We start from the raw sequence: 13,313 nt of genomic DNA on the forward strand, positions 1-13,313 counted from the left end.
AAGCTAACTAACGAAAGCCCATTGGCCCTCTAGAACAGTTGGGGAGGGGGAAGTAATTTCAGCTTTTGCATGAGACCCAAAAACCTCCATGAAACCGAGACATTTTCGCAAGTGTCAAAGTGAATAATTGTGCTCTAATTGTTTAGTCTTTTGTGTTTTTTAACTAAAGATTCTCAGAAATATTGTTAAGACACCAGGGAATTGTTTTGAATTCTGAAAAATGGCTACCATGTCTCCTTTAAACAAACTTGATGTACATACAGTATCAACTGGAGGTCCACATTATATGTACTGTGTACATTACAACTGCATACAGCTCTATATAGTTTGTGTGTTTTTATATACCAAAGATCTGGATGCCTTCTCCTTTTCAGGACAAGATGCTAAACTGGGCTGTTACCTTTATTTTGGCGAGTGGGATTGTAACGGAACCCATAATGCAGCTATGATTGTGACCTCCAGCTGCTTAGGGGCTCCGTTTCCATCCCACCATGCATAAGACATCCCAACACCTGAGCTGGTCTCATCGCTTAGTTTGAAAATTGTAATCGATTTTGGTGGTTTATTACAGTATAATAATACTGTACAATACAATACAACTCATAAGATATATTTAAAACTAATAACAGTTACCAAAACCAATAGAAGTTTAGTTGTTCAGGGTAGTTTCACTGTAAACATGTTTGGAAAAGAAGACTAGTTGGTGATTTTCCTCAATGACACGTTTTCTCCCGGCTTGCTTAGCCAACAGAACGCAACCGGGAATTCCGTGTCAGACAAGAATGACACCAAATATAAATCCTCATGAGTGTGCGGAATGCTAATGCAACTATACTCTCTCAGTATTCGGCGGTAGTCAACATCACTATTATAAGCATTGTTTAGAATAAGTGAAAAATTTAATTCATTTCACTGTTGACCTTCACCAGACCAAGTTGTAATTTGTTGTCTTTGTGCAGGTTCTTACATCTCTTCCTTTATGTTAATCAACAAACATTAGCCGAGTGGTCTAAGGCGCCGCGTTCAGGACCCAGTCGCCCCAGGAGGCCTGGGTTCGAATCTCGAATTTTTTTGGCTGCCAGGATGGCCGAGTGGTCTAAGGCGCCGCGTTCCGGACCCAGTCTCCCCAGGAGGCCTGGGTTCGAATCTCGTGGCTGCCAGGATGGCCGAGTGGTCTAAGGCGCCGTGTTCAGGACCCAGTCTCCCCAGGAGGCCTGGGTTTGAATCTCGAATTTCCCCATTGTGGGACTAATAAAGGCATTATTATTATTATTATTATTATTATTTTGCTTGTTGGAGCATAATTTGAAACTGCATCCCTTATACAGCACTGACTAATGAAAATAATAATAAAGACTTTTACTGACTATGTAGTCCCAGCTTTGACTGAAATTTCACATATTTTTGTCACAACATTCTTTTTTGGTGGTTTACATTTACCCAATTACAATTGTTTTATAAATATAAAATAAAAATGTTACTTTATTCTTTCATACAATTATGTATTATTACAGTAAACGAAAACGAACTGAAACTAAATTTAAAAACATTTTCGTTAACGAAAAACGAAAACTAAATTAAATCACGTCTTACGTTTATGAAAGAAAGATATAAAATTAACTAAACATAAGCGTTTTATGATCTTTGCCAATTAATATAATACATAAGCTATCGGGTTGATTTAAAATATATTGCTCTACATCCATATAGAAGAAGAAAATTCAAATACCAAGTATTGTGTAATTACACAATACTTAGTGACCCTTTTCCAAAATTTGGCACTTGACAACTCCATGCATTGCAAAAAAAAAAAAAACACACAACTAAAATTAAAAATAATTAAGACCCTACTGAAACAAAGCATTTTCGAAAAGAAAATATGAAGTATCTCTAAAACAAAATAAAAGTAACCACATAAAAAGATCTAAATGAAATAAAAACTTACTATGATGGAAAGAAAAAAAATCTACTACCCCGGTATGTATCTTAACATAATTTTTATGCAATTACTTATTTTTTCTTTTTCAATGTTTGGGTTATTTTAATATTAATTGTGAGCTCTGTGACAGAAATAATGTATTATATAATACAGTAGTAGTCATATTAACAGATTTTTATAATTGTTGTTGTTAATATACTTTTAGGGTGAAACAAAAATCAGCCACTTCATGTTCTTGAGAAAAACGAAACACAAAACAATTCACAAAACGACAGTATTTGTCTCGGTCCAACGTGGAAACACACTCGATGGGGAACTCGAATTTGACTTATTCGTTCCGGATCGGGGGGAAAAAAAGCAGCCAATGCGCCCTTTTCACTTTAGTCAATATCCGACATCGACGAGCACTTGACTGTTCCTGTTTTCTGTCAGTCGGTCGCGTCCACGCTTGAATGAACCCAGATTGCCACTCACCACGAGCGCGTATTTATTAGCATGGCACGGATGTGCTTCTAGCTACACCCGTTTGTGTTATGATAACGATGGAGAACATCGAGGAGTCGTCTTCGCCCCTCCGTATCACTCCCACGGTCCGGGCGTTGAGCTCCGCACTGCGGGCCACGCGTGGTAATAATGCCCACGACTCTGTCCGGAGGGACAGCGAGAGGATGTTCCCGGAGCCGGAGAAGGATAAGCTGTGGTTCAAAGAGAGCAGCGCCAAGAACCTCCGATCCCGAGACTTCTTGTCGCCGAGTAGCATGCTCAACACGCTTTATGCGGATGGACAGGTTGGCTACTGACTCATGACACGACCTTCGTATTTGGCACATTATTAAACAAGACTGCAAAAATGCTCAGCTATGTTAAAACACAGTGCATGGGATACTGTACTGCTAAATTATCAGTTTCTTGTCTATGCTATTTATATCAATAATTTGTGAGTAAAAACGTGTTCTATAAACAGCACGCCCCAATTCCAAAACACAAATAATGTCATTGAGGATTTATTTACAGAAAATAAAAATTGGTAAAAATACCAAAACGGCCTCTGCCCTCAAACCAGTCCCTCCGTAGTCATATATCTAAGATATTTTGTCGTGTATTTACAACTTACATAAGTCCCTGTATGTGGGTTTCACAATAATAGAACAGAGGACCCGAATCTTCATTATTCTGTCAACATGAGCGAGACTTGGAGTTTCAATACATTTCCAATAAGAACAATATATTAAAAAAAGACACAGACACACACGGTTATATTTTAAGGAAGGGACATAAAGATCGACCAGACATTGTGCTTGAGGCGATAATCATGAACCCATGAGCGGCAGATCACAATATGGGTCAGACACTCGCGCACAACTGCAACTGTCTGTTTATGTTTGCATGTGTTGTCACAAGTTGCTGGTTGTTGTGTAGGTAGTGGCAAAAAGGTGGACTCAAATGGATGAAGGAAAAGCAGGAGTAACTCAAAACAAAAGGCATTGATTTCCCAAACAACAAACAAGGCAGTTGGAATAAAAATACGAAATGAATAAGAGTGCAAACACGTGGCAATCCAAAAACAGGAGTGGACTTACAAATGGGAAGTGACAGCAACACCAAAAGAAGCAATGACCTGACAAAGACTGAATAGAAGCAGGCAACTAAATGCAAAGCAAGGATTTAAGGGAACTGATTGTTTAACACAAGGGACCAGGATGGCAAGAATAGGTGGTGACAAAACACAAGTCGAACCAATACATACAGCAATAAAAAAAAGCCCAAATCAAACTAGCCATCCACTTTCTGCAGTGTTCATTATGGGTGTGCTTTGAGTGTGTCCTGAAAAACACAAAACTGATACATTATTAGTTGTAGTAGTAGTAGTTGTAGTCGCAGTAGTAGTGTTCGAGCCTATCCTAGGTGACTGTGGGTTAAAGGCAGGGTACATCTGGTCGCCAGTAAATTGCACGGCACATACAGTGTGTAGACCGGTAATCCTTTTTACACCAAGTGCCACCACAAAAAAATATAATTAGCATTTGGATAATGGATGGATGGATTAAAAACAGTCACGTCGTAGGCCCAAAGTGTCCATGAAAAACAAATCAGTTGAGGCGAGGAGAAACAACCTCTGCCAAATACTTGCAGCTTGGAAGCACATAGTTTGGGTCAAGCGATTCCAATGGGGATAAATCACCAAATCACTTTTGCAACATTAATGCTTGTTTGTACATCAACTACCATGCAACAGTTGAGTATTTTTTGTTTCCACTCAGGTCCCTCCGGCTGTGATGTCCAGGATTCTATCTGTCCGGGGCCGTGGCGTTCTCCCCGTGGCGGGCGGGGAGGTGGTTGATGAAAGTCTGAGGGTGAGGGTGGACCGAGCCGCCGCCTTCAGGACCGTCCTGGATGCCGGAGCCACTGAGTACCTTGCGCCTGCCGCTCAGAGGCAGGGCTGCGTGGTGCTCAACTGTCCCGCCCTGCACCCTAAACCTCAACCCCCAACTCCTGATAGCCTCACTCTGGGGCAACTCAGGACCATTCTGTTGGTCGACCATATGGGGGCGCTGTTGAGAGGGCAAGGGTGAGTTGCTTGTTATAATTCCTCATATCAGTCCCTTTTGACTGAATTATATTTTTCAGACCACTTGTTTAAAGAAACACTTATGATTTGAGAATATTGTTCAGTATAATCTTTTTTCTTTCAGTCCTAAAACATAATTTTACACAAATTCTAACAAAAAACATATTGTAGAGAGATATGTTTCATAAGACAGGAACCATATGTTTTATATTACTCCTACTGCTACTACCACCAACAACAACAACACGGCTGCCAAACATAATAATAATGACGATGATGATTTTAAAATAACTAACGCTATAAGTGAACAACATGACATTGGCTGTGTGGCGCTTATTTGACATTGTAATAATGCCCGTTCCTTCCTGTATGGTAGATATGACATTTAAAACAACGTATCCTTCTTGCCGCCTGTCTCAGATTCACAGTGTCCCTCTGCCCTCTGCTGCCAGAAGACAGCAGCATCGTCATCTTTCTCCGCACTCTGGGCATCGACTGGCCTACATCTCCAGCCAACTGGACCAATGACGAGCGGGAGGAGAAGATCCAGCAAGCGCTGGAAAAGTCGCCATACAGAGAGAGGGAAATTGAGAGAGACAGGAGGAGAAGCGGTGGGCCGGGCAGGAAGAAGGCAGACAAGGGAGAGAATGAAGGAGCAGTCAAGATAAACTTAAAACGAGTGTTCCAGGATGAGGGGCTGCAAGGATATGATCCCAGTCTGGGAACCTGCACAGGTAAGGTATGGCCAGTGTCTTGAGTGAGCGTTCTAGATGGACCCCACACACTGTCAACTTATAATTCTAATCAACCTTATGGTCGTTTTACAAGATATTGAGAACCTTTTGTAAGAATTTAAAAAGAAGAAAGATAATTTTCTCTCAACACACCTTTTGTCTTTTCTAGTGAAACAATAGCTTGCATTTTCCCCACAATTATCTTTTTATTAGGGAAATATGTTAAACTCTCTTATTTATTTATTTATTTGTTTAATTATTTTATTATGATTATTTTTTTTTTTTCCTTAGGTCGCCCCATTTTTTTTTAATGAGAAACATGTTGACAAAAGAACAAATCAAAGGCTTATTAATGTACAACCAGAGAAGGTCTGTTCATTTGACATCGGGATTAGGTCTAAAATTAAATTCAAGTCAGGGTAGTAAAAGCCATTTTGCCCAAATTTGATCAAACTCAGCTTTCCGAGTTCTCAGGCAGTCAGTCAGTTTTTCCATTTGATATGAATCAAGAGTAATCTTAAACCGCTGCTCCAGCGCAAGAAAAGTTTTTAATAACTTTGCGTCCTTCTTTCAATTCAGCAAATGCATTAGACCAGAATTTAGTGTCTCAAAATTCAAAGCTTAATGAGTTTCAAACACAGTATTCAATGTTTTATATACTTCCTTCAATAAGATATGAGAATGGAGAATTCCCAATATACATCAATCAATCAATCAAATTTTATTTATATTGCGCTTTTCATACATAAAATGTAAGATGAACGTGATTTGCTCCCCTTAAACCACTCTGTCTCCAGCAGGACATCTCAACATGTCTGTACTTTATTTGGAGCAGAGTCTTCAAATATTTTACATGTTTCCAGCTGTGTTCTCTCCAGATTGTTGAGTTGGTTAAAGACCATTGGAATTTCCGAATTCACTTCCTCTCTACTTTGTCTGATAAAGTGAACCTTGTCTCCTTTTCAAGTTAAACAATACCTTTCAGATAAAAAAAAAATAATGATCTGAAAATGGTATGAATACCAGTACAACTTTCATTTGGGCTTAACTGTGATAACACAGAATTGGATAGCAAGGTATACACAAATTATATATCATGGCCAATGTGTAGCAGTGTGCTAGCAGCACACATGATGGAAGATAACATTAATAATTAATTGCAGCACGGTGGGGTTCAACCGTCATCTCAAGCCCTCCTGTGCGGAATTTACATGTTCTTCCTGTCCACGCATCGATTTTTCTATGGCTCTCCACTCGCCAGCCAATCATTTGACGTATATGGACCAACAACCTTTCATGCTTGCATTCACATCGATTCTGCACTGCTACACACTAATGAAAAACATTATAAGTACCTTTTCACTAGAAAACACTGCTGGTCACTCAAACGCAAAGGTTATAATTAAAAGGTAGATTTGGAGGCAGTACACAGGGTTAGGTTACTGTTTGTAGATTCGGAATTACTCAGATGTTTTTAACAAACAACAATTCTTTCTTACATGATTCAGATTCAGATGGAACTCAAGTGTCTGACCCAACGCCGTATCGACGAGTTAATTAAGCAGTGTGCCCCATTGTCCATATTTGCTACTAACAGATAATTGGTGCATGTGTGTTCAGTCCACAGAGACAGCGTTTCCCATCTGGCACAACTGGACCTCGCCACAGCTGGTTGCACCGTAAGCCACCGCACACGTGATTACGCCGACATGCAATTTATTAAATGTAATGGCAAACAACAGAGCAATGAATGAAACATTTCTGCACGCTTGGTAACGTTTTGCAGGTTGCCATGGCAACAACGTTGCATGTGACCTCCTGCCAGGATGAGTTCCGACAGCAGCAGATAGCGATGCTGTGGAGAGCTAGTGGGGCGACGCACTCGCAGGTAATCGCGCAGACTCGTGCGCATGCGCACTGGCGTGTGTTACTATTTTTACCTGCTCTTCTTGGGTGTTTGCAGAGACATCTGGTGTGTGGGCCTGTCAAGACTCCTTCTTCTCAACTCTCTTCTGCACAGTACCTGCAGTAAGATGCACCAACATCTTCAAACAGTCTCCTCCTCCTCCTCATCACACATTCTCTCCTTATTTTTCTTCCTGCAGTAACATTCACGTGCAGTTAAACTTTAGTGAAAGCTTGCTGGTATTAAGGTGTGGGTATGTGTGTTTTTTTCTTCTTTTCTCCTTTCAACAGGCTTAGAAGAGGTCAAATGAAGGAGGCCTCTGAGATGAAGTATGGCGACCAAGTTGAAGGTGTGCGCGCGAGTAATAAAATTAATCATTAACCGTAGCTGCGGTAAATTAATGAATTTAACTTTTCCTTCACCTCTTTGTAGGTCAGACATGGGATGACATCATCAGAGTCATGAGCTCCGCTACAATCAGATTTGAGCTTCTCTCGACAGTCCACACCAGTCCGGTGCGCCTGTAACACGACACATTGTTTCATACAGCTACTCATGGGTTGTAATTATTGGAATGGGCATTTTGAAAACACATTTTAAGTATTTAATTCTAGTTTTATGTACTGTGCAGTTTGCTACGATCCCGACGATCAAACATGAAATGTTTTTGTTTTGTAAACTAAAGAAAAACTATAAGCAGTGCAATTGCTGGAACACAGTGGAACCTGAGACTCCGAGCGGAAGTAATCATGGCTTAACTTTCGCGTTGTATAATAACATCATCAAGGACATTTTGATGAAATGCAATGCAGCATTCTATTAAAGGTAAGATGTTTTAAGACAAACTTTAACAAACAATTCAGATGTTTCGTGGTCTTTGCTCTTGCTGAGCGAGCCGTGCTTGTCGGCAGGCTTGCTCAGGCCAAAACAATCTCTAATTTCGCCTTCCAAGGGCCAATAACTGATGTGGATGTGAGGAGAGGAGCTTCATTTCAGCAAGACATAGCCTTGTTCAATACAAGAAACTGCTTTGGTGCCATCTTGTGGCATCTATTGGCAATTACAAACCTTTATTAATGGGTGTCAGTAATTTGCAGATTTTTGCTATTCAAGGCAAAAGGCTCACTGTAATAACCCCCCCCCCCCAATATACAGTACAGTATTTCACTTGAATTTTTTGCAATAGCTCTGTGAAATCTCATGGTTCCACTGCGTCAGAATGAGGCGTATGGTGTCCATTTTGACTCAAGATTACAAGTTTGCTTTGAAAACCAATACACCAATTGTAGTACAAGACAGTAGAGGCCTTTCTATTCAGGTTACTTTGGAAGTTCAGAGAGAAGGGGGCGTGTCCACCAAGGGGCCGAGAGGCGGCGTGTTTGTGATGTACAACTGCGCCAGACTGCACACGCTGTTTGACAGCTACGACCGTGGAGTGGAAAAAGGTCAGAGTCCAGACTATGAATCAACATAACAATTCACAAAGGTCAGAGAGGAAGTTACGCATAGGAAGAGATGTGACAGTGCATGCAGTACATAATGTTACATCCTGTGACAAGATAATCCAAATGAACACTTATACTTAGGTAAGCGGCCTGAGGATTTTTGAACGTTGAGCTAGTTGGGCTGAATACTTTAAATGCTCTCAATGTCTCATTGGAAAACGCAAGTGAAAGATAAACGATAGTTTGATGACAACAGGAAGTATCGTAAGGACATGACAAACCATTTTAAATTATACTTTGTTAATCTCTAAAGAAATCACAGCAAAAAGCTTGTTCTTCCAAATTCCTATTTGCAGGTTTGTACCCAGAAATCCCTGATAGCTCAGAACTGGACTTCTCTGCCCTTAAAGAAGAGGTACCTCTTCATTAAATTATTATTTATTCAAATTAATATTATTATTTTTTAATATTTCACCTTTACTTTCACATTATGAAAAGAATTTGCAACATTGGATCTGTGTTTGGATTTGCAGGGTGAGTGGCTCCTCCTCTTCAATTACCTTATTCCCTTCTCTGAATTGCTGGACCAATCAGGACAAGTGTTGGACTGTGAAGGGGGAGGGGCTAGAGTCAATCTCAAAACCGAGCAGGTCAGAGGACATCATGATGATGACATGTTGCGTGGAATGTCGACTGATTTCCTTAGCTGCTTTTTTGTCCCCCCCCTCTATTCAGATTTGCAAGTTTCTGGTGTCTCTCAGTAAAGACTTCAGCTCGTACTACAACAGAGTCCACGTCCTGGGGGTGAGGCCATGTTTGTAGTTCTCTAAAGGAAATGAATTCATAACTTGTACTGTGAAGCTACCAAGGTCAAAGACTCGCCGCTTCCTCATTTGTTCATATTCACAATGCCATTTTCAAATCAGAAATGGAAATAGAACGAATCCATTGGAGGGTTAAACTGTCAGCATCATAAAACCTGTAGTAACTGAACATGGATTTTATTGAACCATTGAGAAAAGTCATGCAAATTTAAAAATAAATGAACCATTATAAAACTATATTAAGACAAAACAAAAACGTTGAGCTTGAAAGTGATTACCCATTTGGGGTTTATTTTTAACATTTTACGTGATCGGCACACAAATGTAAAAATATGTTTACCATTGTAAGATTTGCCTATAAAAACAATAAATCAGACGTAACTTTAATGGCAAATGAACAATGAGAAGTTGACTATCCCATACAGTTTTTTCGATAGAACCTAACCTCAACGTTGCTCTGCAAAACTCAACTATTTATGCTTTGGTCTTGACGAAACAAATGAGCAAATTGGTGTAGAACAAATCTCACAGGGAGGTCTCCGCCGCTTTGGGAGTGATCACGATTTCGATAATGGCTGATCAAAGCGGCTTCTCTCGTTCCCTTTTAATGCAGTGCGCTAGTTGCTCTCTGATAGTCTCGATGCATGCACATGGGGGTCCAAAACATCAGTTCTATGAAGTGGGCACCCCCCTATCCCGGATCATTCACAGAATACTACTGAATGCTGAGTGATGGGGCCTCTTTGGATTGTCCTTCTTGCAATTTACAATACAAAGAAAAAGTTGCCCCTCTGTTCATGTAATGTTGACGATTATAGAGCCTTTTATCTTAAGTTTGGCATTACTGCGCCTATGTTGAGCAGCTTGCCGTTACCTGTTGATGAGCTGCTAACCACTGCCAATACGAGTCCAGACTTCTCTCTGCATCATCTTGAAGAGTTTACCTCCCGGCTTTCTTTGTGTGTTTCTCAGCTTAAATGATGTTGCACAGAAAAAATTGTAAATCGTACAACCTGAGGGTCCCTCAATGCACCAGGTTCAAATGTGTGTGGAATCTGTATGGTTCAAATGTCATTTTTTGACTCCCTTTTGCCATGTTTCCTCCCAGGAGCCGTTACCTCATCTCTTCAACCAGATGTTCTGCCGACTGTATCTGCTGAGAGCTTTGCGGGAGCTCTACCACAGCGCTTTGGAAACCCTCAACCTTCCCCCTATTCGGCAACTATAGCCTCCATGTTGTGCGCATCACTCAGCCCCGCCTGCCTCTCTCACTTGAAGCCTCATTTTCCACCAGGAGACAATATTGCATCCCTGCCCTTTATTAACGATCAAGTCAAAGTTAGTTTTGACTGACTCCTGAAGGCTGATGCCACTTCAACACACCTTATAGCTGTTTAAATATTTTTTTGATGTGATGCCAAATTGCTGGCCTAAAAATGTATTTTGCTTCCCGAATACTTCTTCCTGTGCCAAGTATATTGTATAACCATTCATTGTCTCAACACAACAAAATCTGCTTTCAATGAGCCGTATTCCCAGATTCATGTGATTTATCTACCTTCTATTTATGAATGCCATATAAATATTTATTACGAATATAAAAAAAGGCATGTACAGAATAGCTATTCAACATACAGTCTGAATCTTTAATAGCCGTCAACATGTGATTTCTATCGGTCTAGTCAGACCGTTAAGATAATGCACGGAATCGCATGAACACATTGTATATGATTTTTTTTTTCTTTTTCAAATAATTATTTATAAATGTTAGGAGGGGAGCGTGGTGATTTATTATTGATCCGTCAATATTAGCAAGTGATTGTGTTGCCATTTCACCTTGGCTCAGTGATGCCATTGCTTGTTTTCAAAACTGCACCGTCACTCAATGTCACTTCTCACTGCATGAAACTAAATGTTGATTGTCCCTACTTGTTCACGCCATCTTTTTTAATGACCTTTTCCTGTTTACGTGAGGTGGGGGATGGAGGCAGGGAGAGAAATTACCAAAAATATGCTGTTTTATTCACCCTAGTTGTTGTTGGCCTCCATGACTATGCTCCGTTTATTAAAACAGGAGAAATGAAGAAGGGTGTTCTGTTTTATTTTCACTGTTCAGTGTTTCGAAACAGATTCATCCACAGGTTTATAAATGCTCTACAACGTTTTGGGTTTACTGAATTGATGTCTCATCCGCTGGTTTAACAGGGAGTTGAGGTAACTGCATTACACCAGCTTCAACGTTAGGGGGCGACATGTTTTCAAGAAGATAGCACTAAAGCCTTGAACCAAACTGCAGAAATTACAGCGTCCCAATAGGAATGCTCATTGGCGATGGAGTGGTTGGATTCAGTTCTTGCTCAGTGACTGTGAATGGTAATCTGTCTCTATATATACCCTGCAACGGACTCATGAGTGGCGACCCGACCCGTCTTGGGTGCTTCATTTTTCACCCAAAGTCAATAGTGTATGAAGGGTTTCAACTCCTCAAGTGAGCCTGAACCAGATAGATGAATAGAAAATGGATGGATGTCCCAATAAAGTATTCCTCCCTCTGGTCCAACACTTAAAATTGCAAAAAATAAAATCAATAGCATGTCATGTATGTCAATGCATATGTAAAAGTAAAAAACTTTGGTGTGGAATACTTGCAATTGTTCTCTTGCCTGCCTTCAAATTTTCCAAAGTGCCTTTTCTTACTGTGTGTTAGTGGTTACACATTATTGTTGCTTTTATCCATGTATCTTTAAAAAGTTAAAGAAAAAATATATGAAAATAAGATCATTGCAAATGAGCCATGCAAATTTGTGACAAAATGGTTGAGCTATTGGGGTTGTCCAAGGTTTAAAAAAAAAGGTGTGACACAGGAAATGAAACCAAGGTACAGGAAGTGGGGAAGATAAAAAGGAAATGCCCCCTTTGGAAAAATCAGGGAAAGACCTGAAGGTAACATGGTATTCAGACAAAAGTGGGAGAAGAAGTAAGAATCTGCAATTAACTTTAGAAGAACCAAGAGAAAACAAAGTAATCCAATACAAACATACTCCATGTTCTGTTGATATGAGCACTCTGGATTACTGCTGTTTGGAACATGCTGGGAAGAACTCATTCTTCTCTCCTTGGGCCAGTATGGTGGCTGTTGCCTGCATGGTGAAAAAACATTCAGAAGAAGGTAAGTAAGAATACTCCCTCCTCTCAAGTCTCTCCAGGCTTCTACAATAAAATTCTCACGCAGTTACTCTTTCCTATTGAAATGTTGCCACAGCGCCTGACCCTCGCACATACAACCAAAACTGCAATCCAAGTTTGGGATCGGGAAACTGGTGGCTCGCGACCACACCCTTATTGGCTTCTTGATTAATTGAAACAAAAAATAGCAAATGCAAAATCTGAAAAATATTGGAGAATAAAATAAGCGATGTTTTTTTTTATATTAAATAATAAACCATTTACTAGAAGCAATTGAATTCCGCGACAGCGGCAGATGGACTGCAAAATAACCTTAACCACCAATTAAAAGGTCTTTTTTTTTTTTTTTTTTTTTTTTACAAGCTCGCCTCTTGCTTGTCAATCACTCCCCTCCGGCGATAGGTTGGAGCGAGACAAAGGGGGAGGGGAGCGAGTGAAAAGGAGTACAAAACGAGGAGGAAGAAGAGATAGATGTGGTGCTCGTGGGGGGCCGTGAAAGTGGCAGGAATAAAAAGAAGAAAAAAAAACAAAGACAGGAGAGAGAGAGTGGTGCATGTAGAGTAATAGGCGATCTAGTGTCGTGAAGAGAGATGAATGAATGAGGTCAGGGACGCCCCTGAGAATAGAAGTAAGGTGGTGCGGAGGGGTGGGTGGGGTAGCGTTGTCGAAAAAGAGAGAAAAGGATGAGGAAAGAAATAAGATGGTGTGGA

The 13,313-nt window shown here is 40.3% G+C and overlaps 1 protein-coding gene across 1 annotated transcript; it reads left to right on the forward strand.

Annotated features, from left to right (window-relative positions):
* The first annotated feature begins 2,265 nt into the window (after window positions 1-2,265).
* Window positions 2,266-12,068, forward strand: dalrd3 (DALR anticodon binding domain containing 3). The gene is made up of 13 exons (XM_088292176.1): window positions 2,266-2,727; window positions 4,201-4,508; window positions 4,929-5,242; window positions 6,863-6,921; window positions 7,029-7,130; window positions 7,206-7,270; window positions 7,439-7,497; window positions 7,581-7,663; window positions 8,467-8,593; window positions 8,950-9,008; window positions 9,127-9,243; window positions 9,329-9,397; window positions 10,526-12,068. The coding sequence occupies exons 1-13, from the start codon at window positions 2,473-2,475 to the stop codon at window positions 10,643-10,645; spliced, it is 1,737 nt and encodes a 578-aa protein (XP_088148302.1). The 5' UTR covers window positions 2,266-2,472; the 3' UTR covers window positions 10,646-12,068.
* Window positions 12,069-13,313: the final 1,245 nt, after the last annotated feature.

Source organism: Idiotropiscis lumnitzeri, chromosome 3 (genome assembly GCF_059441095.1).
Source record: "Idiotropiscis lumnitzeri isolate Australia: NSW breed Sydney's pygmy pipehorse chromosome 3, RoL_Ilum_1.0, whole genome shotgun sequence".
NCBI lineage: Eukaryota > Metazoa > Chordata > Actinopteri > Syngnathiformes > Syngnathidae > Idiotropiscis > Idiotropiscis lumnitzeri.

Excerpts from the sequence above, each read along its gene's own strand:
- dalrd3 (XM_088292176.1), top strand. The coding sequence starts at position 2,473 with ATGATAACGATGGAGAACATCGAGGAGTCGTCTTCGCCCCTCCGTATC. Across the intron at positions 6,922-7,028 it reads TCGCCACAGCTGGTTGCACC|GTTGCCATGGCAACAACGTT; the intron begins GTAAGCCACCGC and ends AACGTTTTGCAG. Across the intron at positions 7,498-7,580 it reads GTATGGCGACCAAGTTGAAG|GTCAGACATGGGATGACATC; the intron begins GTGTGCGCGCGA and ends ACCTCTTTGTAG.